This window comes from Lotus japonicus, chromosome 2 (genome assembly GCF_012489685.1).
Source record: "Lotus japonicus ecotype B-129 chromosome 2, LjGifu_v1.2".
NCBI lineage: Eukaryota > Viridiplantae > Streptophyta > Magnoliopsida > Fabales > Fabaceae > Lotus > Lotus japonicus.
Window position 1 is genome coordinate 78,801,919 of NC_080042.1, and position 27,124 is coordinate 78,829,042.

At 36.4% G+C, this 27,124-nt stretch overlaps 5 protein-coding genes across 5 annotated transcripts; 4 read left to right on the top strand and 1 right to left on the bottom strand.

Moving 5' to 3' along the window:
• Nucleotides 1-1,613: 1,613 nt before the first annotated feature.
• On the bottom strand, nt 1,614-3,312 carry LOC130739937 (two-component response regulator ARR5-like). Its single transcript, XM_057592413.1, has 5 exons — nt 3,091-3,312; nt 2,939-3,009; nt 2,765-2,845; nt 2,580-2,650; nt 1,614-2,415 (listed from the first exon to the last, which is right to left on the bottom strand). The coding sequence occupies exons 1-5, from the start codon at nt 3,224-3,226 to the stop codon at nt 2,064-2,066; spliced, it is 711 nt and encodes a 236-aa protein (XP_057448396.1). The 5' UTR covers nt 3,227-3,312; the 3' UTR covers nt 1,614-2,063.
• Nucleotides 3,313-8,653: 5,341 nt separating this feature from the next.
• Nucleotides 8,654-13,091, top strand: LOC130739939 (uncharacterized). Its single transcript, XM_057592416.1, has 11 exons — nt 8,654-8,764; nt 8,889-9,002; nt 9,092-9,210; nt 9,679-9,725; nt 9,822-9,922; nt 10,300-10,387; nt 11,274-11,382; nt 11,479-11,650; nt 11,817-11,888; nt 12,030-12,143; nt 12,236-13,091. Exons 1-11 carry the CDS (start codon nt 8,663-8,665, stop codon nt 12,326-12,328), a joined length of 1,131 nt encoding a protein of 376 aa, XP_057448399.1. The 5' UTR covers nt 8,654-8,662; the 3' UTR covers nt 12,329-13,091.
• Nucleotides 13,092-13,473: 382 nt separating this feature from the next.
• Nucleotides 13,474-17,522, top strand: LOC130739938 (uncharacterized). The gene is made up of 7 exons (XM_057592414.1): nt 13,474-14,029; nt 14,741-14,881; nt 14,976-15,341; nt 15,588-15,830; nt 16,071-16,163; nt 16,775-16,975; nt 17,062-17,522. The coding sequence occupies exons 1-7, from the start codon at nt 13,730-13,732 to the stop codon at nt 17,272-17,274; spliced, it is 1,557 nt and encodes a 518-aa protein (XP_057448397.1). The 5' UTR covers nt 13,474-13,729; the 3' UTR covers nt 17,275-17,522.
• A 3,597-nt stretch (nt 17,523-21,119) lies between these two features.
• On the top strand, nt 21,120-22,595 carry LOC130735727 (metalloendoproteinase 1-like). The gene is made up of 2 exons (XM_057587632.1): nt 21,120-21,678; nt 22,056-22,595. Exons 1-2 carry the CDS (start codon nt 21,181-21,183, stop codon nt 22,593-22,595), a joined length of 1,038 nt encoding a protein of 345 aa, XP_057443615.1. The 5' UTR covers nt 21,120-21,180.
• Nucleotides 22,596-25,470: 2,875 nt separating this feature from the next.
• On the top strand, nt 25,471-26,457 carry LOC130737079 (metalloendoproteinase 1-like). Its single transcript, XM_057588849.1, has one exon. It carries the CDS (start codon nt 25,471-25,473, stop codon nt 26,455-26,457), a length of 987 nt encoding a protein of 328 aa, XP_057444832.1.
• Nucleotides 26,458-27,124: the final 667 nt, after the last annotated feature.

The window sequence follows — 27,124 nt, forward strand, 5'->3', positions numbered from 1 at the left end:
CAATTATGCCTTATGGTCTTTCAAAAAAATTATGCCTTAGGCTGGTGTGTTCGTATAAAAGTTGTGCAATGTGTAAAATAATTTCTACCATGTTTTGTTTTTGCGTTGAAAAGTTAAATTGGTTCAATATGTATTTCGGTGTATTTCAAACACACTCTTACAATTAGAATTGTCTATCAGTCGGTTTAAGTCGGATTTGAACCAAAATAATCGGTTTTATCGGGTAAAAACATCAAACTAGACCCGTAACCGATCGATTAGTGGCTACGAGTTGTTCGAATTTTACACGAGGCACGGTTTTGTCAAGTGGGTTCATACGGGTTGTTAATTCAGAAAATCTTCAAAAAATAAAAGAAGAAGATGGCACTACGAAGTTGGCTCTGCCTTGACGGTGCATGACGGTGACATAGAATGAATTTCTATTATGATAAATCTCATTTATATGAATGAAGGAACTCTTGGACAAAACTTCACTAACCTTCAAGGACTCATTCAGATTTATAATTGTTAAAGAGAAGAGAAAAGTTTGAGGGAGGAGACAAGTCAAACAAGAAAGTTAGTAGTGAGAGTTATGTAAAGTTGTGAATCATTCAAATAGGTTTGAACTATGAAGGAAGAGATGTCAATCGATCAGTTTCGGTTGGACTCGTGCCAAAATAATCGGTTTTGTCTGGTGAAAAACATCAAAACACTATACCCACTACCGATTGATTAGTGGCTACAGATTGCTTTGATTCGATTTCTCATGTGACAATTTTGTCGGGTGAATTAGGTTTCGATCGGTAATAATTTTTTTGGAAGCCCTACATACAATGCAAGTAGTTGAGTTAGTTAAACTAAGAGTTAATTAAGCTTTTGATCCTTTTATTTTTTCGGTTGAATATTCTTGTTTGAGTTTTGACCTTTCTAAACCACAAGTGTCCTACCAACAATGTATTGATCCAGCAATAAGTAAGTAAGATCTCAAAAAGACAAGAACACAAATTCATACTTTTAGAAAAGATATTTATTATGAGAAATATTTGTATAGAAACACACAACCTACTTATGAATATATGTGACATTCGTGAAAGAAAAAAAAATACAAACGTCCAGCTGTGTTTCTTTATCAAATTATGAGACATAAAAGCCAATGAAACTACATAAACCTATTGAGGTATTGGACTACCGAGGTATTGTGTGATATTACTTTGTGTGAAGTGAAAAACAAACAGGTTTCAATGCTCTATTCAAAAGAGGTGGAGGCGTGGAGTTTTAAAAAGATAGGGAAAAGGATGAGAAAGATCCAAACCTACTAATAGCAACAACCAAATATTCTGGTTCCTTTTCCACATGACACAAGCAATGTTTTTCTGACATTGCATAAGGTTTAATGCAGCGAAACCTCCTCCACAGAGACAACTAGACAAGAACACCAGTACCCTATACCCCACGACACCTTCCCACCCTCTTCATTAGGGGGGACACTTTTAACATGTCCAATTCACTTCCCCATTCTTTTGATATTCTTTATAGCAGACAAGATCTTGAAAACTTATATTCCATATTTCCATCTCTTTCACATCATTTTCAAACCCCAATAGTCCCCAATTGCAATTATAGTGGCATTGTAATTGATTTTCAAATTTATAACCGCAATTGCAGCTACTTCAACCCGCATTTATTCACAAATTTGCGACGCAGCGGTAACTGCGAGCGCAATATAAAACACTAATGCAATGCTATGTATATTATTTTATTCCCTTCTGACTTTTATTGCTCCTTCACATAAAAAGGCCATAATCTTTTCATATCATCTTTACCTTTTCTTCCAAAGATAAACAAGCAAAAAGAAAAACTACAATACTAATATATTCTGAAAACTTAAACCCAAGAACAAAACAAATCAGCAAAAGATAAGAACAGGGCAATGCAACAAAAACCGTTCCAATTACAAACAACGGGTAATTGCAGTTTGAACCCCATAAGAGGAAATCAAGAAATCTCAAAAAGAGAAAAAGAAATGAAAATGCTGCAGAGAAGAAGAATGTAGATGATGATGATGATGACACAACCAATAATAGTCAATCGATGCTGGTCATCTTCAGCCGTCTGATCGGAGAATCAAGCACTCGGGGTGAAGATGAAGGAGATGATGACGGTGAAGAAGAATCCAACAGTGACGATGCTGATGAAACTGCTGATGAGGATATGGACGGCGGTGATGGCGACGGTGACGGATCAGATGTTTCTTGCAGCTTCCTTTTGTTGTTGATCCCCACACCACCACCACCACCACCCCCGCCGCAGTCACCTCCTCTGTCTCCACTCTCCGCCGTCTTAACCTCCTTCGGTGTCATGTAACCTCTCAACCGTTTCACATCAGATAACTTCACCGGCTTCACTATGAAATCTTCAGCACCTTCCTCCATGCATCTATACATTTTCAAAAAAATCCCAGATTGTTAACACATTCAATATATCCTCATCAAATTAAATTAATCACCCAAAAATAAATGACAGTAACACATTAATTCACGAGTTTATGTAAATAAAGTTTACACTTACGACGCACAGACACTATGATTCTTAATTCATACCTGTCTATGCGCGGCAAAACGTTCTCAGAAGACATGATCACAACTGGAATTTCTCTGAGAGATGATGATTCCTGCTTCAAATCAAAACTTTCAAAGTTAATTTCAAATTCACTAACATTGATTATACATGAAGTGGAACAAGAAATGAATGGTTTATGATTTGAATATGAATTTGAATTTCTAACCTTGATTTTCTTGAGCAATTCATAACCAGTCATTCCAGGCATGCAGTAATCAGTGATAACTAGATCCACCTTCAAACATGGCTAAAAATGGAAAAAATATAAAGCCATAATTCAGATTGGTAAGGAAAAAAATAATAATCTAAGAAAGTGAAATTAATTTCATCTGATACATACAGCAAAATCATCAGATTCAGGTTCCAGTCCAAGAAATTGTAGTGCTCTGATTCCACTATCAACAGCAGTAACTGCAATTTTTTTTTCAAGATGAATAACAAGAACAGAGAAGGTACAACACTGAGAATTGAGAAAGGACACTGGACACTGACCTTTACATGATGAAATCTTGAGCAAGCGTTCAATGACCTTTCGATCAATGAGGCTGTCATCGACGGCCAAGACATGAACCTCCGCCGCCGCATGCTCCGGTGAGAGATCAAATGAAACGACGCCGTTGTTCTCCATCGCACGGTGAAGCAGAGCAAGAAAAGAAAGAGAGGAAAATTAGAGGGAAAAGCAAAAGCGAAAGTGAAAGAGAAAGAGGATTCCTTAACGTGGGTGGCCAAACCTTATATACATTGCAATGCCGCAATATTTTTATTTATTGTCTCTTATTTTCAATTATTTTTAAAGATCAAAATCTTTTTTGCCCAAAATTAATTTATTCTATGCATCACCGAAATTATATGAAGTCAATAAAAAAGTATTAATGTTAGAATGTCAAATGTCATATCCCACTAGTTAAGACAATGTTTTTTAATTGGTGTGTGGATAAATTGATGGGTTAGAATAAGAATAGAGAATTATAACCTCATTTTTTATATCACATCATTTATTATGCAAGACGGTAAGTTATTTGAGTAAATATTGGATAAAATCACTTTAAACTTATGTAATTCATTAATATTTTAATTTTCATTAGGCCAATTGAGGTAGCTTGGAATAAATTATGCCATGAGCATGATGAAATTTCGACCATGCATTCCAAGAATGAATAATCCAGCACTGATTTCCAGGTGCAGAACTTGTGGCGACCTCCCCCAATAGATTTCATCTCCTTGAATACAAATGACAGCTATCGAGAGAAGGTTTCTTGTATGGGTGGTGGTGGACTTCTAAGGTGTTCATCAGGCAAGTGGATTTGTGGTTTCCTGTTGCACGAATCTGGTGGATCATCCTTCATTGCCGAAGCTATGGCCCTCCGGGAAGGGCTGCAGTTGGCATGAAATAAAGGTGTGTTGGGAATGACTGTTGACTGCGAGGAGCTTATTTCTCTTGCGATTGATACTAACGGAGAAAGAATTTGTGTGCATCCTCAAGCCTTTATTATTCGTGATATTAAACTTCTCCTTTCCTTGAATTGGCGGGTTGAGCTTTCCTGGATTCCCCATGAAGCCAATATTGCTGCTGATTGGCTGGCAAAGCAGGGCGCTCATTCATCCCTTCTTGGGCTGCAGATGGTGACCAATGCTACTCCTGAGTTAGAGTGGTTGATCCTCGAGGATGCTTTTGTTGTTCCTTAGTTTGTCGTTGCTTTGTTGTTAATTTTCCGAAGAAAAAAAAATATTTAAAACATGTCTTAATTGAAACATTTAAATTAGAGTTGTTTCATCTAAAATAATTTTTGGGTGATTTTATTTATGTGTTTTCCATTCTTATCTCGAGTGTTCACAATGCAAAAATAATTTCAAGCATTTTGAAGTACCAAAAAAAAATTTACAATTGGTCTGTCTTGTTGAGCTTATCATGAATTCATTAAGCAGAATTTTAACACTAGAATTTGCAAGCTTAGGAATGCAGAATTTTGACAAATAATCTGCATCTTTCACGATGCACTGTATTTGTTTGTTGACTTTGTTCTACATGGTATCCATTTGTCAGTCACCGCTATGTTTGTCTCTCTCATTTTAAAGTCTCTTTTGGAACAAATCAAATCTTTCTCTCACAAACAAATCTGAAAATACTTTCTTTTTCATATAGGAGTATATTTTAGAAGATGGTGTTGGAGATGGCGCTGAGATTCTGAAATCCACTTTGCTGTGTGATCTCAAAGACTTTTTTCCTGATCCCTACGCTACACTACTAAGTAAAGTAACTTCAGACACGATTTTTATACAGGGTTGACCGGAGGTCAATGCTGAACCGCACCACGCCGTCAAATCTCCGGTTCAGCTCCCTGAACCGGTGGAATAACATAAAGTAGAACCGTAAAATACGGCGTCGTATCTCTTTTTGCTGTGATAACATTGTTATGATGAATTTTTTTATTTTATTACATTATTATGATGAATTTATGATGGTAGAAGAGTATCTATGTAATCTGGTTGGAAGCGATATCATTACACGTGCTGCCTCGTGTGCGTTGTTTTTTTACCTCTTTTGTATTGATTTTTTATTTTTATGTCGATGTGTATTTTTGGTAAAGGTTGCTGCTTCTGATTAGTGTGTAAGATGATTTCTTGGGATTTTGCGTGCTACTTTTTGAATTTTGAAAGAGATTTCTTATATGGAGAATAATGGGTGGAGATTGGTCAAGACTCCAAAAAATGCCAGCTAAAAATCAAAATGAAAAATAAGATATGTTTGTCTCTCTATCAACAATAATATATATGGCTATATGCATCTCCAATTGAAAATTTTAGCTGGGAAAGATCTGTTACTTGTACGGTCCGATACATGAAATATTTATATTATATTTTTATATAGTCGAGAAGAAATAAAAATTAAGATGACGTGAACGCCGACTTTACTAAATTAACTCAATTAATCCTCCACATGCATGTGAGCAATAAAATACTACACGGTTTGAGATTTACCATGAGCCACTTCTTTTTGTTTTTAGAATTGAAACTTGTTTAGGAATCAATAATGTGTTGGTCATTGTTGGTTCGAGTGAAAAATGTTCGAATCTCTTAAGTATGTGATTGTGGTTTGATTTTTATATGTATAGAAATATACGGTTTTCTCATTTTAATGTTTCATAGTATCTCATAGGAGTTAATATTACAAATAAATTACTCAGTGTAGAGTGTAGACTATCTCTAACCAAATACCTTTTAAAATACAATCATTTCCTGCAAATTCTGCAAGTTATATCATTCACACTATAACATGAGATGCACATTAATTATGCGATGCCCGACCAACTGAACAAACTATTTGGATTAGATATGATCATATAATTCGAGTTCAGATATTCAATAGAATCAAGGACTCTTACATTATATAATAAGTAATATATAACACTTAACAGCTAACTTTCGTAAAGGGTCAAGGGAGAAAAGGGAACCCACCGAAAATGGTTGGTATTTTATTTGATTACTTAAGATTTGGCATCTCTTTTTTCAATAGTGAGATTGATTTGGGAGTATCTTTTTTTATTTGATTGTACTATCGCAATATCATAGGAACTTTGGATCTCACTTTACCAAACAAGTGACCAAAGCATTTTGCTTGGAACGTCAAGCAGAATAAGAAATCAGAGTAGGAAAGTTGGAAGCACCCTCATCTTTTCAAACACTAAAGAGATACAGGACACCAAAGGTGGAATTCAAGGATATGCTATTATATATCATCCAAACACGTATGTTTATTTGGATGAGTTACAAACATTAATATTGGACCACAAGTGACCCTTCAAAATGCTAATAAATGCTAAATTAACCAATTAACTTATTGACTTTGAAGACTTCAGATTGATTCTGTTGAAGTCATCTCTTCTCTTTAGTAATATCTTTTCTTTCCGATGATTCTTGAGTTTGACTTTTGATCTTGACTCATGCAAGGTAGTTCCTATTATTAGAAATTGGGAGGCCTATACTCAACCACAAAAGCTAGCTCAAGAGTTGAGGTTTGCACTACCCTTATAAAGCTTATCTTGGCTCTATCTCTAGCCAATGTAACACACCCCCTCACGTCCAGGATTGAACAGACTGGAACGTGGGATCAACAACGGGTGGCCCAAATATGGGTGGTCTCCACAACAAATGGATCTAGGATAGGCTCTGATACCATATTAGAAATTGGGAGGCCTATACTCAACCACAAAAGCTAGCTCAAGAGTTGAGGTTTGCACTACCCTTATAAAGCTTATCTTGGCTCTATCTCTAGCCAATGTGGGACTTCTAACACCTATTGTTGGGAGAGACAGGGGAACCCATGGGCCGAGGAGTAAGATACAAAGAGATCTTGACGCCACATCTTAACCCAAAACCTTAAGGCATTGGGTTTATGTGTCACATCTCTTATAAACTCTTCTCCTCACCCATATTTAACCAATGTGAGACTCCAACTCCGCACTTGAATTCTCAACAATCTCCCTCTCAAGTGCGAGTCACCTCCACATTATCATGACCCCCTCCGCGGAAGCTTATCCACTCTTGCACCGTCGTTCGCTTCACCGCATCAACGAAACCCGCCGCCTAGCCACACTGTTAGGAAGACTTTCGACACAAGGAGTTGTAACCATGGCTACACCAATCATCGACTCTGATACCACTTGTTGGGGGAGGCAGGGGAGCCCATGAGCTGAGGAGTAAGACACCAAGAGATCTCGACTCCACATCTTAACCAAAACCTTAAGGCATTAGGTTTATGAATCACATCTCTTATAAACTCTTCTCCCCACTCATATTTAACCAATGTGAGACTCCAACTCCTAGAGCTGTCAATATGAGTTCCAACCCGCGGGCCAGCTCGACGGGTTGGCTAAATGAGTCGGGTTGGGTTGGTTAAATTCCAGTTCGAAAAGAACTTGGGTTAATGCAACCCGGCTCGTTTAACCCGCGGGTTATACGGGCCAACCCGCGGGTCAAGCGAGCCAACTCGTCGGGTTAGAGTTATTTTTTATTAAAAAAATTATTTTATTTATCTTTAATTCCAGGTTAGTTTTATGGATTAATTTTAGATAGAAAAATGAAAATTTTCATTTCTTTTAATTTGAGACAATTTTTTATGTTTTATTTATTGTTATTATATTATTTATCTCATTTTAAATATGATAGTAAAATAATTGTGTTCTTAAATCCTATAAACTAAATTCTTTTTATATATTTCAAATGTGACATAAAAATAATTGCGTTGATAAACCTTTTTTTATGAGTTGATACCAATTTCTATAAGTATTTTTTTGAAATTATTTTTTATAACATTTTAAACAATTTCTAATCCAATTTCGCAATTTTTTATATTTATTTCACTCAACCCGCGAGCCAGCCCGCTAGCCCGCGAGCTCGTAGCGAGCCGGGTTGGGTTCATATTTTCTGACTCGTTAAGACCCCGGGTTGACACAACTCAACCTGTTTTCGACCCAACCCATATGGGCTGACCCATATGGGCCGGGCTGACCCGTATTGACAGCTCTACCAACTCCGCACTTGAATTCTCAACACCTATTTTGTCATGAATCATGATCGTGTTTGATCGTTGTGATTTGATTTATAATTTTTCAGTTTTGTTTTTGTTCGCCAAACTTACCTTTTTTTCTTCAAACAGATCGCTATTCTTATGATTGATGGAATAAATACATGTATTTAAAAAAAACCACATTCACCTCATTTGGAGGGCTTAAAATATAGTAGTCCTTAGTGTGAATTTTAATTTTTTGTGTGTAAGATAGATGTCCTCGTTCGGAGACAATAATGTTCGAGCTAGGAACATTCACATCATGACGGGGCTAGCTCGCTCAGCAAAGGTTTTTTTCATCAATAAGACTCGAACTCGAGACATTTTTTTTTGGTCAAACATTGTTGGATTAAATTGATGGACCTTATTTTTGGTCGAATCAAAATATCCATCTAAATCTTTTCTACCCAAAAAACAAATGGGCCGTGGTGGGCCTGAATTATTGGGCCGGCTACAAAAGAAACATAATAGCGTGTGATGGTCGGAGCAAGGCAGAGAATGGAGTGCGCGGCAAAGGGGAGCGGAACACGGTGTAGCGCCACCGCCACGAGACTCTGTGCTCGCTGCGAAGTCGTTGCTTATTGCTCTCTCCCTCACCAGGTTCGCTTCAACTTCTCTTCACCAATTTTCAATCCCATGTCTTTGCTTATTGCATTACTCAAAATCTCAGTTAGCTAGCGTTTCACATTCACATAGCTTCAATGCTTCGCGTTTTGCCTCATAGATTGCGCACTGGAATCACCACAAACTCGAGTGCGAGAGGTTGCAACAACAGAAGGAGAGTATCGATGTCGTCAATGATTATCCGTTTACTTTTTCCAATGAAGCCACGTTCAAGGTGATCATTAATCTTCTCACTACTTTTCAATATGATGAATTTGTTCTCTTTTTTGTGGTGTTTAGCTGATGTTCATGTAATTTTGACAGGTTTGTGCGAAGCAGGAAACTAGATGTTCATTTTTGAGCAAGAGAGGCCTTCATCAAGTGGGAATGTGGATGCATGAATGCCAATGTGGGGCATCATCTGCTTCATTTGATTGTTTAGGGTTTTCTCTTATTTCCTTCCTCTTATGAAATGTATATTTTGGTCGCGATCGAAAGAGCTTAATTGAGCTTATAACATAATCGCTTATTCAAGTATTTGGATAAACTTGTTGAATAGCTTATGGCATATCCATAAGCTGTTTTAAACTTATTTTCAAAAGTTTCTTAGATTACTTTATGTATAAGATCTTATAACTATCGATAAGCTATTTTGAGCTTATTTCAGTAAGTTTTTCAAATTAGCTTATGAAGAAGCTCTTAATGTCGTAAGTGCTTAATTAAGCTGCTTACTTAAACACACCATAATTAAACTTCTATTTGTTCGAGTGAACAGTTATATTTTGAATTGAGAACAATCCAGTAATTAAGTCCATGCATAGATTTAATGATTGTTGTAAACATATATAAGTTATAACCTTTTCAGTTTATTAGTTTAGAGCAAACTTCAGGTTTAGAATTTGTTTTTGCAGGTTAAACAGTGGCTGGGATCTCCCTAGTGTTTTGTGTCCATGTTGTGGTAACTTCATGCTTCAGCATTCAAGCTTCTTCTTGTTTGACTTCAACTTTCTCTTTTTTATTAATTTAGAGAGAAATTTATCATATAAATGGTCAGGGCCTGATTCTCCACTATCAGAGCAATTGCATAGTTGGAGAGACTACTACAAGTGGAGGACCATCCCTCTTGATTCACCTGTTGCTTTGCTCCTTCACTGGGTATGATTGTATGAATGTGTAATTTCTTGTAGCGATTAGTTTCTACATACTTCTGTATTTTTATTCTCATTTGATATATGTTTAATGTGTGCAGTTGGCTCTTTAGTTTGTTTGCGGTTAAAGTACAGGGGTGGGGGGGCTTAAGTTTTCTTCCCTTGAAGGCCTAAACTTTACTAAATTAGAAAGTCTACTATCACCTTGCAAATTATAAGTTGGAACAAGGGGAATAAATTTCTTTTCCCATTAATTACTACTAAAGAAAAGATACCTACACTAAATTTTGTTTATCAGATGCAAATTGTAAACATAGACATGATGTAATGTGTATTTTTATGATGGCTATTCTTTTCAAAGTTATATGATCAACTCTATTTCAGCCACTTACAATATATCATGCTGCTCAACTTGTTGGAAAGTCAACCTTGAATCAAGAAGTCGGAGATAAGTTGTACATACATTACCTTGGTAAGTCACCGCCAACAAGTTCTGTGGGCATTTAAATTTGAAATGCGACGTCTTTTTCATCGGTCACAGTTACACAAGTGTATGTATTTATGTGGATGTTTTCTGAATTGCGTGACTAGTCTTAAAAACATTTTCTTGTACTCAAATGAAAGTGTGTCATTGCTGCGTATCTAGTTATATTTTCAGAGAAGTTACTCTGAGGAAAAGATGCTACCATGGGAATTTGTTGTTCAATAGTAGTCTTTACGTTGCTCTAGTTTATTTTATTTCGCCAAAAAGAAAACAGAGAAAAAAGAAAGAGTTGCTCCACTTTAAGAAAAATGCTAAGTTAGAAAGACTCAAGTTGACCAAGGGCTTTGCCTTAAAACTTGCATTTGTGCTTTAAATAAAGACCTATATTTACATGGTTTATTGAAAATTAGAACTGTTACCTTTTTTTTTGACCGTGTAGTTTGTGGAGTTATATAATGCTAATATTTTATTGGTGACATTGGGATAAATGCCCTAAAGGAGCTATTATAAATGTTTCCAGGATGTAATGTTTTCCGCTAAATGATATATATCCTTATTTCTGGTTGTTGCTGCTACACTTGTTCAAGTAATCCAGTGCTGTATATTATTATGGCTATATGTGCTACTTCTATTTCTTTATTAGACAAATGCACGATTTATATTTCCACTAAAACAAGTAAAAGTGGAAGTAATGATTTACTAATCAACCAATATAAAGTTCCTGGCTTTGATAAGGTTTTTTTTAGGGGGGGGGGGGGGTTAAAAATGAAGTGAAGTTGTCTGGTTTGTGTACATAATATTAAAATTTTATACTTGAAATTCCCCAAGCTACTCAAGATTAGTTATGAAACTGTTTTCTCATCTTATATGGAAGGACCTGAGAAAGAGCTGCTACAACTTGCTGTGTTTGGAGAATTACAGGCCCTCTTCCCTGGTGTACACATTCATATAGAACTTGTTGGACCTGCAGTTCCTCCTCATAGGTCTGATGCATTGCTCATAAATCATTGAGATTTCTATTATCTGATAATGGTCAGTACTTGGTTACATAAATATCCTTCCTGCCTTCCAGTAAACAGGGACGGTGAGAAGATCAGCATTTCTAGGTATCCTTGTTGCAATGAAGATGAGTGTGAGTGCAAACTAGCGAGTGAAAATATGATCATAGGAGCACAAACTGGTACCACTTCGAAGCTGACATTGCAGCTTTGGCGAGGATTCTACCATGACCGATACATAGATATGGTTAAGGTATCTCATAGAAACATCTAAAAAAGATTAAATATATGAATGTAAATGTTGGATTTTGTTTGTTTTAAGTATGTTTCTGTAGTTTAACATAATACTGCTTGAATTAATTTGTCTGTCTGATCTTTTAAAATCAACTATATATTCTTAAATAGCATCCCTCTTACAGAATTCCTCCCCTCACCTTGTGATTGCTCCTAATGGTGGAATTGCTGCCTACTCAAGCTGGTTACCAAGTATTGTATGTCTTCCACCTTGTGCTTATCCTCTGTTTAGGAATTATTTTTAGTTCTTATACTGTCGTATTTAATTTAAAAACTATAAGACATGTTTACAGCATTGCCTTCTTCATTTTGCTTAGTTTGCTTGACCAAAATTTCAGGAGTTAATTAAAAAGATTGATATCCCAGCTGTTTTTACTGATTATTGTGAGGAAGCTTGTAATCTTGCAGCAAGTTGCATTGAGTCTGTAACTGGACATCCTCTTAGATTGCCAGTGAGACTCTTATTCGTTTTATGCTCTCTTGTCTTCAGAAAGGTAATTTCGTTGATCATTTTCCTTCAATGATCCATTGCACTTCTATGTAGGTTCAGTTAAATCCTTTCAGGCAGCCTTTGGCCGTGGAAGGCAGCGTGCTGTTGCTTCCCTGCTACTCAAATTGCTTTCTATTTGGGATGTAAAGGGTAATAATGCTCTGAAATCTGAATTGCTTGAGCCATCAGAGGGAATCATGAACAGAGCTTAACTATTATAATTATGTTTCACTTCTCTAGAAAGCTCATCTTTGTTAAACTTAAATATATTTTGGTCCCTGAAAATAGAATGTAGTCCCGCTTTTAATATTTTTTTATTGAGTTTGTCTTTAGTCCTTTATCAAAATAAGGAGTTTTAATTTTATAAAAAATGAAGGTTAAAAAATAAGGAGTTTTGAAAATCAGAAATTTAAAGCAAGATTGGGAAATTTTACTGGGATTAGAAACATTTTACCCTGATATCAAGAAATTCGTTCAAGTATCAAACAATCCTTCTTCCTCTGCCTCCCTAGACATACTTGTGATAAGAAAAAACTAAGCCAAATTTTCTTGACAGTCCTGTGAATTTTTTGTTATTATGTATTTGAGATTTTAACTTTTTATTTATCCATACCAGTGAATTGTGATCTACTAATTAACCAATGATAAATAGGTTTCCGGGACTTTAATGATCTGATATAGATATGAATATATGACAGTGACTTCTAATGCATTCTTTCAAAGAAGAGGCAATATGTGAGCTGGTTGTGGGGATACTTCAAGCAAAGCTTCTACTTTTTTTATTTGTGCAACAGCAAGCTTCTAATTTAACGAGCAAAAAGTGCTTCATTCACACCTTATCTGTTTGATCTTCATACTTTCTGAAAATTAAAAGTTAAAATTATTAACAAGTAACTACAAAAAACTTGGATTAAAAAAAAACTACAAAAGACTACACTACTTACGTATGATGAATAATAATTTTCGTTTTAAATTTTAATTAAAATAAAATAAATAGATTTTTTTGATGTGGTTGAATTCAATTATACTTATCAACAAACTTTCAAACACTCTAATTATTGATACCGATTATTTTCCAAACTAATTTCATGCAATTATCCTCTTTTTAATTGCTATCTTTTTTTTTTATCTTTTTAATTGCTATCTAATTGACTTAAATATAAAAATAAATAAATAATCCTTAAGGAAATTATGTGTTAGAAGTGATCGATATTTGTTTTTCCTTTATTTTGTGGAAGGTGGCTATTAGAAGAAATTCACATCTTCTACCTATCAGTAGTAGAGTAAAGGCCAAATAAAGGGTCAAGAAAAATGGTAACGGAACGGGTGTTATCACTTCCAAACGTTAAAAACTCTATGTGATTAAGATATTATCAAATCGATTTCATCACCCTCATCATTGTATGCCACGTATCTTCAACAAGTCCCCACTTCACCGCAACCGCCCAGAATAACTTCCCAACAACCACCACTCTTCCATCTCCGCCGTCGTCGCCGCCGCCTCCACCCAAACCAGATGGACCAAACCCCCTGAAATCCCCAAACTCCATGTCTCCCTTTCCTCTCCTCTTCCTCCTCCTCTCGATTCTACCGCTATCACTCGCTCTCAAGGTCCCCTTCAGAGTCAACGATGTTCTCCCTGTTCTCCCCCGCAGTATCTCGTGGCCCGTCCTCAACAATTTCCACAGCGCCGTTGATTTGCTTCCGTCTTTCGTTGGCTCCGTGACTCCTGATAACGCTACTGTTGAGTGGAAGGGTGCTTGCTTTTATGATAATGAAGCCAGGCTTGAGTTCACCGCCGGTGATCGGAATGATTCTGCCTTAGGGGGTGCCGTTCTCTATCTCAAGGTTTTTCACTTTCTATTTTTGGTTTCATCATCTTGTGTAAATTGTTTGCTATTGATGATGATTGAACTAGTCGAGTGAAGTTTCTATTTTAGTCAAGTCATTCCCAATTTTGATTTTTTCCTAAAATTACAAAAATGTTAATAACTGAGATTGTGGGAGGGATTTACTGAGTTTTCACTTTTTAATAGTAAGAGATCAGGGGTGTTAATGGCGGATAGCGCAGTGTAGCAGCAAGCCCAAAAAACACTATTTCGAGCTCTATTACGGCAAATAGTGGAGTAGCGGTGAACCCCATGGCGCTACCCTATAGCGCGCTATGAACAAGCCTAAAGAGATTACTAAAAGATTACTCCCATTTCGGATAGTAGTTAAGAATATATCAATTGAAGTGCTATTACTTTATGCATGTGATGAATCCTTATTACTTGTGTAACTACTGGTAGTGGTACCTTCGTGCCTTTCGCGGAACTGTAAATTCGGTGCAAACGTATATTTTCCTTTCTCTATCTGAGTTTTCTTGATACCTTATAGGTTGATATAGGCAATAGATAGGTATAGCTTTTGGTTGGATTGGTTAATGAGAGATTTAAGTATCTGTCTTCTATTATCCTATACTCCGCTTGCTATACAATATGGCTTTGTAAATTTTTTCATTTGTTTTTTGTCTTTTTTTGCTTTGCTGAAAAGATATTATTATCTGGTCCTTTACAGACAGAGGATGCACACAGCTGGTCCTGCATGGATCTGTATGTTTTTGCGACGCCGTACAGGATTACATGGGACTACTACTTTGCTGCACGAGAGCATACCTTGAAGTTTGATTCGTGGGAAGAGCCTGCAGAGTTGGAATATGTATTCTTCTTTTTGTTGGTTTTCTGTTCTGTTTGAATCTTTTTATTGGAGAAACCCAGCGACAGAAAGATAATATTCTCACAAAATTGTACAGGTAAAGCAGCACGGGGTTTCTGTGTTTCTCATGCCATCGGGGATGCTGGGTACGCTGCTTTCTCTAGTTGATGTTTTGCCTCTATTCTCTAACACTGCTTGGGGTCAGAATGCCAACTTAGATTTCCTAAAGAAACACATGGGAGCTACATTTGAGAAACGCAGTCAGCCTTGGCGTGCAAATATTGATCCTGCAGATGTTCATTCCGGAGACTTTTTAGCTGTGTCAAAGATCCGTGGTAGGTGGGGAGGTTTTGAGACACTAGAAAAGTGGGTAACTGGTGCATTTGCTGGTCATACAGCGGTTTGCTTGAAGGATGAAATGGGAAATTTATGGGTTGGTGAATCTGGGCATGAGAATGAAAAGGTATAAAGAAGAATCTTATACTCTTTTTCTACAACACTCACACGTACTCATTTATACATGTGAAAAGTTCTTTACCAAATTCAATTTGTTTTAAAACGTTCCGAACTTCATATTACCAATTTACCATCATTTAGTGCCTAGTAAACAGTGAACTTCGTATTTGACTCATAGTTGCTGAGGGTATTCACTGATCTCCATCCACTTTGTACTGAATATAACTTAACTCGATGACCTGTCTTTGTGCAGGGTGAAGAAATAATAGTGGTAATTCCATGGCATGAATGGTGGGAGTTGGCTCTTAAAGATGGCTCGAACCCTCAGATAGCCTTGCTTCCCCTGCATCCGGAGTTGCGTGCAAAATTCAACTCTACTGCAGCATGGGAGTATGCGCGGAGCATGTCTGGCAAGCCATATGGTTATCACAATATGATATTCAGTTGGATTGACACAGCAGCTGACAACTATCCTCCACCTCTTGATGCTCACTTGGTATTAATCCTTTCCTTATTTGTGTAAAGAGTAACACCACTATGCAAGAAAAAAGGTTCGCAGGTTCTCCCCTGTGTTTCTGTAATACTGAACTTCTAAGCAATGAATCAACTAATCTCAACCCTTCATTTATCCTGTGGGTCTCAAATACAAAAGAAACATATATGGCATACTCTCTTGTTGATATTGTAGGCTCTGATTTTCCACGAGTAGTCTGTTTGAATGACATGTTCTTTGCAGGTAACTTCTGTCATGTCTATGTGGACAAGAATGCAGCCAGCTTATGCTGCAAACATGTGGAATGAAGCGCTGAATAAGCGGTTAGGGACTGAGGTATATTTTATTTTACTCTTTTACCATATAAAGACATTTACATGTATATATTATCTTGTATAACATTTTACCTATTTTTTAGTCAAATTGTTCCCTTTTACCTTGTGTGGAACAATTCTCAGCCAGAACAAGTAGTGGACATAGGTTTAACTTGTAAATGACCTCGCAGTTTATCTGGTGCTATTTTAACATTGATGGCAAGACAAATTACAAAAGATTTGAGATAAAACTTCTGTATGGTTTTTTAAATTTTTTTATTTAGGATTTCCTTTTCATATTGCTTGTAAAATTGGTCTCTAAGGTCTCTTCTGTTGAAACCTTGACTTTGTTACAATATGGAAGTTTTTTTTGTCAAATGTGAATTTTTTTCCAAGTCATGAGTTCATTGATGGTAAATACTATATTCTAGCTTATATATAAATTTCTTAAAGTTTATGTATTGCTTGTACTAAGCATCAAATGGTTAAATAGTTCCCATCCCAAATTCCATTGAATATGTAAGTCTTAAATTATATTTTATCCATTGCAGGAACTCCAAGAGCATATTATTATTTATCATGAACTGCTGACAAATTTACATTTCGTGGGATCTCATTTCTTTGTGCTTTCAGGGTTTAGATTTACATGATATTCTAGTTGAGACAGAGAAACGTGGGATTACTTTTGATGAATTGCTTACCATTCCTGAACAAGATGAATGGGTATACAGTGATGGGAAGTCAACAACATGTGTTGCCTTTATTCTTTCAATGTATAAAGAGGCTGGAATCTTTGGTCCCATTTCTAGCTCAATTCAAGTAACTGAATTCACAGTAAGCCATATGTTTGCCTTGGTTATTGGATTAACCTCCGGTCGTCATAATTGCTCCTCCTTATGTTTCTATGTTGTTATTTGCAGATTCGTGATGCATACATGCTTAGAATATTTGAGGATAACCAAACGCGCCTACCAAGATGGTGCAACAATGAGAATGACGGGCTTCCATTCTGCCAGATTCTTGGTGAATACAGGATGGAATTGCCTGGCTATAACACGTTGGATCCATATCCTAATATGAACGAGCACTGTCCTTCCCTTCCTCCCACTTATGATAGGCCTTCACAATGTTAGATCCATCTCATTTCCGTTTCTTGATTTGCTGGTTGTCTGTAACTTGACTACAGGTTATCTAGTTGTTTGCTAGTGTGCAGTTGACTATAAACCAGGGATAAAATTCAGTATGTAAGTTCACCTTTTCCTTTTTAAGTTGAATTGAAGTATTTATTATACATAATCAAACAACTCTTGGTGGGTATGGTGTGATGATGTAAACTTTCAAATATCAACTCTTAGGATAATTACCTAAGTTTCTTGATGAACATTCATCTCTTGCATAGTCATAAATCATGGTTAATTATTGGATGAAAAAGTAATGGGAGGATATAGAGAGGGACAACGATCTGCATTCCACATGGATCTCTAAATATTTGATATGATGTGGAAAAATTAGTAAACGTATGAGATGTCATGTCATAGTTACTTAAATATGTGGGGATACCACCTATGTTGCATGGATACGGGTACGGTACCGGGTACGGGTACGGGGTACGCCATTTTTTGAAAAACTAGGGTACGGGTACGCCAGTTATATATATATATATATATATATATATATATATATATATATATATAAATAGAAATAAAATGTTTTCTACCACAATATTATTAATTAAAAATATCAAATCTCCTAATGGTCAATACTTATATGAAAAACCAACATAAAAACTATCACAACCTAATGAAAATCATCAAAAGAATATGTAATACCTTAACATATATCTTCAAACACGTACCGTCATAGATAATCTTAAGATTGAAGAAACATAACATAAGATTGAGTAACATTGAAGAGACAGAACATAAGATTGTTCAACATAGACAGTAACACAAATTAAAATAGTGCAAAAGAGACAATACGATTGTTCAACACAACAAAACAATTAAACGATAGATTGTTCAACAACCAACAGTACAAAGGGATCGTTTGGCCCAACTTATTTTAGACTTAAAAGCTACTTTTAAGTTAAAGATAAAAACAAGAGCTTTTAAAAAAAGGCAGAAGCTGTTTGTCAAATTTTATTTTTATACAACTTAAAAGCTACTTTTAAGTTAAAAGCTATTTGGTAAAACTATTTTACAAAGTTTCATAAAGACATGCAGAACATAGATGATATATTTGGCAGAAAGCATGGAGTGAGCACACCCGCATGGTCCAAATTGCAAAACAGCTCAATCCATAATATAACTATGCCCATCTACACCCAAACCCCCCTCATCAACAGTCAGAATAAAGAACCTCACGCCTCATAACCAAGAGACCACAAGAAAGATATGACAGAAAGCTTTCCATGGACACAAGACACAAAGATAATGAGTACATACAAGAAGTCCAAGAAGAAAACTAAACAGAAAAAATACATTTTTTTTGAAAGGCCAAGTAATATGTATATAAATAAAAGTAGAGATACAATAGGAGGTTGGCACTAGGGGTGCCCACATCCCTTACAAGAAACAGAGATCAGAACCATGAAACAAGAGAAACAAGAATCCACCAATCCTAAACCCTTGGTGATGAACTCCTTACACAGTACAACCAAAGACAAAAAGGCTGCTCTAACATTAAAAAGTCCAACAAGTAGCAGCATAGAACACGAGGATGGCAAGGTAGGAAAGAAACCAACACCAAGCAGCTTTGAGGACAGCTAACAGAACCGGGGCAAGAGGGACTAGCAGCAAAAAAACCCAGTAGGAAAATTACCAAGATATAGCAGCCCCCAAACAAACACTAGGACTAGTTTCCCACACATAGAAAGAAGCCTTAAAATTGTTCTGTTTACACTTAACCTTTGGTTTCACACATGATAAATTTAATCATTTTTTAATTATAGCCCCTTCCCCTTATGCAGCAAACCCAAAATCCTATCTTAATCATTATCTAACCCACCCACGTATAACAATGGCAATTTAACCCCACCCACGGCCACGTATAACAATGGAATTTAAGAATTTCATAACAAATCTGATTCTTGTACAGATTTGTGTATATATTAGTATATGATTAATTGTTGGTTCATGTATAGATTATATAAATATTCAGAATCGGTTGAATCAGAGTACGCATGTAAGACCTAATGGAACTCAGAAAACCAAATATTAAGACATTCATATTAACATCACCACACACAGAGAGTAGAAATCAGTGATTAAATCCATGAATTTCAGAAAGAGATCAAAATAGAAAGATAGTTAACGGTACCTGAGTGGCTGAGTGTGTGCAAAATTCAAAACCACGAGTCTGTAGAGGAAGGCGATATAGGAAACAGCCAGGGTTCCAAGAGGAAGAAGATGGAGAAAAACCACGATAAACCCACGTAAACCACTACAGATACAAATAAGTTAGGCCAAAAGAGAAGCTCCTTTTTTTCAAAGCTCCTCTCAATGCCTTTTTCTAAAAAGTTACTTTTATCATATTTCTTCAGTAAAAATAAGTAACTTTTAAGTCAAAGAAATTTTAATGAAATCTGTTTGGCCCAACTTTACCTTAAAAGTGACTTTTAAGTCAAAAATAAGTTGGGCCAAACACTACCAAAATCAAAGCTCTCTCAAACAGTAATGGTGTCATCATTCCCTTCTCCATCATCAGTGAACAATTTTGAACAATTTTTTTTTTTTTTTTTAAAAAGTATCCGGAGTACCCACGGGCGTACCCAAACCTACCCGTGGCGTACCCAAAAACGTACCCCAGTTTTTTTTTTTTGGGTGGACTTGGGTACGTACCTGGTACGTACCCACAGCGTACCCATGGCGTACCCGTACCGGGTACGTACCCGGTACGGGTACAATGCGATTTTTGGAGTACCCATGCATCATAGGATACCACATAAGCGTAGTTTGCACACATGACAAGATTTTGGTCCTCATACTCACACGAGGCCCAAAATCACTCATTTATTCATTCAAATTACTCCCAGTTACTTCCCATTTAATCACTCATCTTTTGTACTTCCCATTTAATTACTGAGAACAACTTTCTTAAAGAACAACTTTCTTGAATGGGAAGTACAAAAGATGGGCAATACGTATTATCTAAAATCATAATTTTTTTTCTTGCAAATTATACTAACAAAATATCTTGCAGAACTGTTTTTCGTCTTACGGGACCAGAGGGAGAAGAAGGCACAGATTGGAGTTGGCACTACCACCACACCTTTGGCTGCTTGTAGTTGACGGCTGTTCTGCTGATGACAATAAATCTGATAGGGTAGAAGCAAGGGTAAATAATTAGGGTTTGACATTTGGGTATTCTTAAAAGAGTTTTGGGCCATCGTTTGTATTTTTAAGTGGGCTGTGTGGTTTTTTTGACAAAAAAAAAGGTAAATGAAAAAGGGATGTGTAAATATTTTTAAACTAGTGAAAAAACCACTAGGTTTCGTTAGTGTTTTTTTAAGAAAAAAAAGTATTATTTAGGTAATATATATTGCAAAAAGTTTGGCAACTTGTACTCATGTTCTATGTTTCAATATTTTTAAAAAAAAAACCTTACCATTATTCTATTAGAAAAAAATAAGTTATAATGTTTTAAATTTGGTTTGGTAGCATGTTTAAAGATCATATAATTAGTATAGATTATTATTACTACTTTACAAAGTATATTAAAAATATTAGAGTGATATAAATAGTTATTTCTTTTAATATATTATATATGTTGTTAAAAATAATATTTTAGTTATCATCGATTCGAGTATTTCAACGTTTAGAACAATTATTATCTCTACTACTATTTATTCAAGTAAAAAAAATATCGCAATAATAGTCATTGCAACAGGTTATTTACGTCGTAATACCGCAACACCTGCAACCACGACCGCAATTTAAAAACATGGGTCAAACGTCAGCTGTCGGCAGTTAGGCTTAGACTTAACCTTGCCCAGGCTCCCCAAAATTCCTGGCTCCGCCACTGTGTATCACTGCTATCACATGAACATATATATTCCTTCCTCTTCTATACTAGTTTCTCCAACTCATCATTCAGCTTCCTCAAATCCCCAACCAAACATGACTCTACACCATCACCATGGTCTTTTCTTTGTTGCTCTTGCAATTCTTTATTTTTTCACCATCTCATTCCCCACAATTTCAGCTCGATCATTTCCCACTCCTAGCATTTCCCACATGCACAAACACAAGTCATGGGAAGGCTTTCACAACTTCACCAATTCTCGCCCTGGCCAAACTCACAAAGACTTGTCAACTGTCAAAAACTACTTCCACCGGTTCGGGTACATTCCAAATGCGCCACCCACCAACTTTACTGATGTCTTTGATGAAACCCTAGTGTATGCCATTCAAACCTATCAAAAGAACTATCACCTCAATGTCACCGGCGAGCTTGACAACAACACTGTCAAGCACATGACGCATCCACGATGCGGCGTTCCAGACATCATCCACACCAAAATGAGGAACTCCACCACTGCGCAACAAACCAGGTAAAGAGAAAATCGAGCATTTTCTTATAAAAAATCTTAACAAAGTTAGTCTCTCGTGTAAGTGTGATGATATCACCCATACTTAGATATAGTTGAAGTTTAAGCTATTAGATATTGTTGTAAAGGGGTTTGTCTAAATAATGATGTAGATAACTTCATCCAAGGTTAATGAATCAATAGTGTTCAAGACATGAATTTAAAGTTTTATAAAAAAATATTTATTATTTATAAATAGTCCTATTGGTTCATTGCATTTAACAAATTTATATATCGTTTTTCAATTAGTTATTATTAGTTTTAAAGTTAAATTTCTGTCTTATTAACTATTTTTTTAGTAGCACTAGGTTGGTAAGCAATGATAAGGTGCACTTCCACATGGGTTCCCTCTACTCATTTTTCGAAGGCTACCCACGATGGCCAGAGGGAACAAATCAACTGACCTACGCATTCTTGCCAGAAAACCAACTCCATGACGACTACAAAAGCGCGATTGCGAGCGCGTTCAATCAGTGGACGCCAGTGGTGAAGATAGCATTTGAGGAGACATCGTCGTATGAGATGGCCAACATCAAGGTTGCGTTCTTCCAAGGGTACCATGGTGATGATAGCCCTTTCGATGGCCCGATGGGGGAACTTGCGCACTCATTCGCTCCCACTGATGGACGTTTCCACTTGGATGCTGATGAGTATTGGATGGCATCTGGTGATGTCACAACATCACCGGTGGAGAGGGCAATGGACCTAGAAACTGTGGCAGTGCATGAGATTGGACACTTGCTAGGGTTGGGTCATTCGAGCGACCAAAATGCTATCATGTACCCTCTTATATCATCACGAGTAAAGAAGGTGGATCTCACTAGTGATGATATAGAAGGGATTCGAGAGTTATATGGCATCAATTAGATATCTATGCGATTTGTCTTTGAATTAAGGTATTGGTTATCTTTATCAAATTTTATATAAGAATCTCATAAGATACATTCCCAAATTGTAAATTAGTTAAAATTTTGTCTTCAGTTTATATTAAAAAATACTATTTAATTATTAATGATCTTTGTATTTTGCAGTTTTCTTTTTCTCTTTAACTAAGTGAATTGACGTAGTGGAGTTTAGCACTTCGTCCCTTAAGCAAGTGGTTGAGGGATCGATACCAACTCTTGTGAATGAAAAAAAAAATTAACTCATCAGTAAGCCTCATACCGGTTAGTGCGCGGAGAGTGAAGCGATGAATTAGTCGGTCGTAGATACCTTGGTTAACACTCAAAAAATTAAATCCCTTCATAATTTTCTCTCTTTTTTTTTTTGGTTACAGAGGAAAGATAAACAAGCTAAAAAACTACGCCAAAGCATCTAAGAATAACAACTCATAAACCGCTGATGGTGGTTGCCCCTCCATCCGGTATTGAGACTCCTCCCTAGCAGTTTCCTAGAAAAAAAGTCAGCCACGTTGTTTCGCTCCCTAGGTATATGCTTGAGAGAAATTCTCCAATCTCACTGGAACCAAACTCTAGCTTCCAGAAGCGCTTCTTGTTCCCAAAAGGATTCTGCCACCGTCGGCGCTTGGACGACCTACACGACCTCAAGACAATAAGAAGCACTATCCAAGCTACGAATTCCCATGCTCCAAGCAAGTGCCAACCCAAGCTCAACAACCCATATTTTTGCCCGGAAAACAGAACCGCCCCATCGGCTCTTTGAAACCGCAACGCTCCAAGAGCCATCAGGTGCTAGCAGCACTGCTGCACCCCCCATCATTCTTGTGGTTGGGTTCCAACTCCCGTCCACCTTGAGATAATAATCACGACTATTGGTACCGCTGCTACTACTGCTTGACCCTCTCATGACATTGGTTCCCATGTAATCCTGCCAAGACGAGACATCAAGAAGGATTTTCCGCAAAACTTGGTTCAGGTGCCAAACCTTCTCACCAAACACTGCATTGTTACACCATCTCCAACCCCACCGGAGAACCGCCACCGCCATTCCACACTCCCTCTTCTGAAGAAGCCCCATGAGCCACCGCCTGAAATCAGTACCGTCGTCGATGCTGGGAAGGACAGCTCGAAATTGATTCCAGTTATTATATATAAATTTTTCCAATAAAAACTAATCAAAATAGTTTTTGAAATAATTTTATTTCATTATTAAATAATAAATTTTAAAAAACTGAAATAAACATCATAATTTTTTTTAAATAAAATCTTTAATTAAAAAAAGTTATTACAGAGAGACAGACAGGAAATAATTTGGTCCGTTTGAAATTGTAAATTGTTTTTTTTTTCATGAATTAAAGTTCTGGTACGTGGACGGTTGGAAGCAAAAGATTTAAACTTTTAGAATTTTTTTTTTTACTTGCAAACTACACCTGAATTTTTATGCAATTTCTTTGGAACCCTTTCAAAAATGGAGGGTTCCATACCTTTTAGTCATGTTTTCTCTATAATAGACTTTTTAAAATTTACAAATAAGACTTTTGTATGGTAAAAAATGAACTAAAAAGTATTGTGCTCTCTTATTTTCAATGGGTACCGGAGCAATGCCAAAATTTTAATTTGAAGAAAAAAAATTATAAATTCTGAAAGCATAACGAAATCTATTTCTTTAAAAGCTTAACTTCTGAAAGAATTTTTACAAGAATATTTTAGAAAATTCTTTTAGGGTCGGACATATAATTTTGGGGTATGCAAAAAATATTTCCTCACTCTATTTCCCAAAGGTCTTCTGGCCTCATAGCCGGTAACAATGAGATTAATCATCTCGTCGACGATCACATTAAATTGATAAGTTTTTTGAACAAATATTTCTCCAAAACATTGCATTAAAGCTATGTTTGACATAATTAGCTTATAATGTACACCTAAGATTGAACATCAAATTAAATGTTTAAGCTCAACTCCTACCAATTGTGTGCTGAACGTTGTTGGTCCCACTTTCTATTGAATCATTGTTTATCAAGCGAATCAGCAAAATAAATTTTCTCTATATATAATATTTTTTTTGAAAACTCCTTTTTTTTTTGGTATATCAAAAAATTAAACAGACAAGAAACAAAAACTACAAATTACAAATATAATATTGATCACACGAATAACATTAATGCAATTTCAATAAAAAACATCAATGTAATTTCGTTTTAAAAACATCAATGCAATTATTTATTTATATTCCCTCCCCCTTCAAGAAAATCAATTGCATTTAAGGCCATTTCAAAAAAATTGCATTTAAGGCATTAAACAATTTCAAGAGACAATTGTTTGTATTAATGGACATATAAACATATGCACGCAAATTTATTTACCTCTAACCGGCTTGTGACTTCAATAATTAAGAAAGATCAAAGAATAAAGAGGGATACCATGCGTGCATGGAAATTTGTTTTGTTACTGCTCTTATTTTTTCTTTTTTGTGTTTCGAAGCCATGCCTTTTGTAGCATGAGGCAATTGGATATTTAATTATGGTCCAAGAATGACACAATATATATGTTTTAAAGACATAACGCTTCCACTTAAAAAAAAAAGACATAACGCTTGAATCATTATTTTGATTAATTACTCAATGTGAAATAACCGAAGGCAAGATTTGGCGCTCATCACATATTTGATATTGCCTAATTAATATGAATCCTCCATCATTCTCATGAAAATATTTACGTGATCAAATACCATGAAGATGCACATTCAACATGACTCATTCAGCTCATATATATATATTCCTTCCTCATATACTATTTTCTCCAACTCCTCATTCAGCTTCCTCAAATCCCCAACCAAATTAAACATGACTCTACACCACCACCATGGTCTTTTCTTTGCTACTTTTGCTATTCTTTATTTTTTCACCATCCCATTCCCCACAATTTCAGCTCGATCATTTCCCTCTAGCATGTCCTCCATGCAAAAACACAATCCATGGGAAGCCTTACAAGACTTCACTAGTTCTCGCCCTGGCCAAACTCACAAAGGCTTGTCAACTGTGAAAAACTACTTCCACCAGTTTGGCTACATCCCTAGCGCACTACCCACCAACTTCAATGATGACTTTGATGAAACCCTCGTGTTTGCCATTCAAACCTATCAAAAGAACTTCCACCTCAACGTCACCGGCGAGCTTGACGACTACACTGTCAAGCACATGATGCAACCACGATGCGGTGTTCCGGACAACTTTCATGCAGAAAAGGGGAACACCACCACGGGTAGCACTAGGTCGATGGGCAATGATAAGACACACTTCCACATGGTTTCCCTCTACTCATTTTTCGAAGGTGACCCGCGATGGCCGGAGGGAACAAAACAACTAACCTACGCATTCTTGCCACAAAACAATCTCCACAATGACTACAAAAGCGCGATTGCGAGCGCTTTCAATCAGTGGACGCCGGTGGTGAATATAGCATTTGAGGAGACGTCGTCGTATGAGATGGCCGACATCAAGGTTGCGTTCTACCATGGGGCCCACGGTGACGGTAGCCCTTTTGATGGCCCGATGGGGGTACTTGCGCATGCATTCGCTCCCACCGATGGACATTTCCACTTGGATGCTGATGAGTACTGGGTGGCGTCTGGTGATGTCACACAGTCACCTGTAGACAGGGCAATGGACCTGGAAAGTGTGGCAGTGCATGAGATTGGGCACTTGCTAGGGTTGGGCCATTCAAAAGACCAAAACGCTATCATGTACCCTTTTATACCATCACGAACGAAGAAGGTGGATCTCACAAGTGATGATATAGATGGGATTAAGGCGCTCTATGGCTTCAATTAGATATCTGCGCGATTTTTCTTTGATTTTAGGATTTACTTTGTTGTACTGGAGAACTATATTCACATTGTTATTTGATGTTTCTACTATCCTTTTTCTGTTTAATAACAGTTTTTACATTCTAAAAAAATTGTTTATGTTCTCACAATATATACTTTAAAAACTAGAGGATAAGAGTCCAAGAAAACACAAACTGTCTCTTCTTCACAGAAAATGCAATAATCCTTGGATGCTATCTAGATAACCATGATGAAATTAATTGGTTTAACAGACTTTAACTCTTTTTAAAATGAGTGAGTCATTTTAATTTTTAGAGGTTAACATAAATTGTCACAAATAATTAGGAAATCATAGTTTGAGTTGAGTTGTTAAAAAAAAACACCAAATTTGTTATACAAATGTGAGTACATGATCAACGGTCTCCATAGTTGATTGAGAAATCAACATTCTAACTCTCAAGTGATTCTTACCTCACTTGAGAGGAGCCAAATCCAAATTAATATATAATTAAATTCTCTCCAAACTCCAATTATAGATTAATCAAATTCTGGGATTCAGCCTATCGTAGATGAACCAGAAACCAAACTAAATAGGATTTGACAAACCATTGTCCATTGTAAATTTGAGAGGAAAGCAGCAACAAATGCTTTTCTGCTTACTCAGTGTCTGA

Excerpts from the sequence above, each read along its gene's own strand:
- LOC130739939 (XM_057592416.1), top strand. The coding sequence starts at position 8,663 with ATGGAGTGCGCGGCAAAGGGGAGCGGAACACGGTGTAGCGCCACCGCC. Across the intron at positions 8,765-8,888 it reads ATTGCTCTCTCCCTCACCAG|ATTGCGCACTGGAATCACCA; the intron begins GTTCGCTTCAAC and ends TTTGCCTCATAG. Across the intron at positions 9,003-9,091 it reads CCAATGAAGCCACGTTCAAG|GTTTGTGCGAAGCAGGAAAC; the intron begins GTGATCATTAAT and ends TAATTTTGACAG.
- LOC130735727 (XM_057587632.1), top strand. The coding sequence starts at position 21,181 with ATGAACATATATATTCCTTCCTCTTCTATACTAGTTTCTCCAACTCAT. Across the intron at positions 21,679-22,055 it reads AAATGAGGAACTCCACCACT|GTGCACTTCCACATGGGTTC; the intron begins GCGCAACAAACC and ends AGCAATGATAAG.
- LOC130739938 (XM_057592414.1), top strand. The coding sequence starts at position 13,730 with ATGTCTCCCTTTCCTCTCCTCTTCCTCCTCCTCTCGATTCTACCGCTA. Across the intron at positions 14,882-14,975 it reads AGCCTGCAGAGTTGGAATAT|GTAAAGCAGCACGGGGTTTC; the intron begins GTATTCTTCTTT and ends AAAATTGTACAG. Across the intron at positions 15,831-16,070 it reads CACCTCTTGATGCTCACTTG|GTAACTTCTGTCATGTCTAT; the intron begins GTATTAATCCTT and ends TGTTCTTTGCAG.
- LOC130737079 (XM_057588849.1), top strand. The coding sequence starts at position 25,471 with ATGACTCTACACCACCACCATGGTCTTTTCTTTGCTACTTTTGCTATT.
- LOC130739937 (XM_057592413.1), bottom strand. The coding sequence starts at position 3,226 with ATGGAGAACAACGGCGTCGTTTCATTTGATCTCTCACCGGAGCATGCG. Across the intron at positions 3,010-3,090 it reads CAAGATTTCATCATGTAAAG|TTACTGCTGTTGATAGTGGA; the intron begins GTCAGTGTCCAG and ends AAAAAATTGCAG. Across the intron at positions 2,651-2,764 it reads AATTGCTCAAGAAAATCAAG|GAATCATCATCTCTCAGAGA; the intron begins GTTAGAAATTCA and ends GATTTGAAGCAG.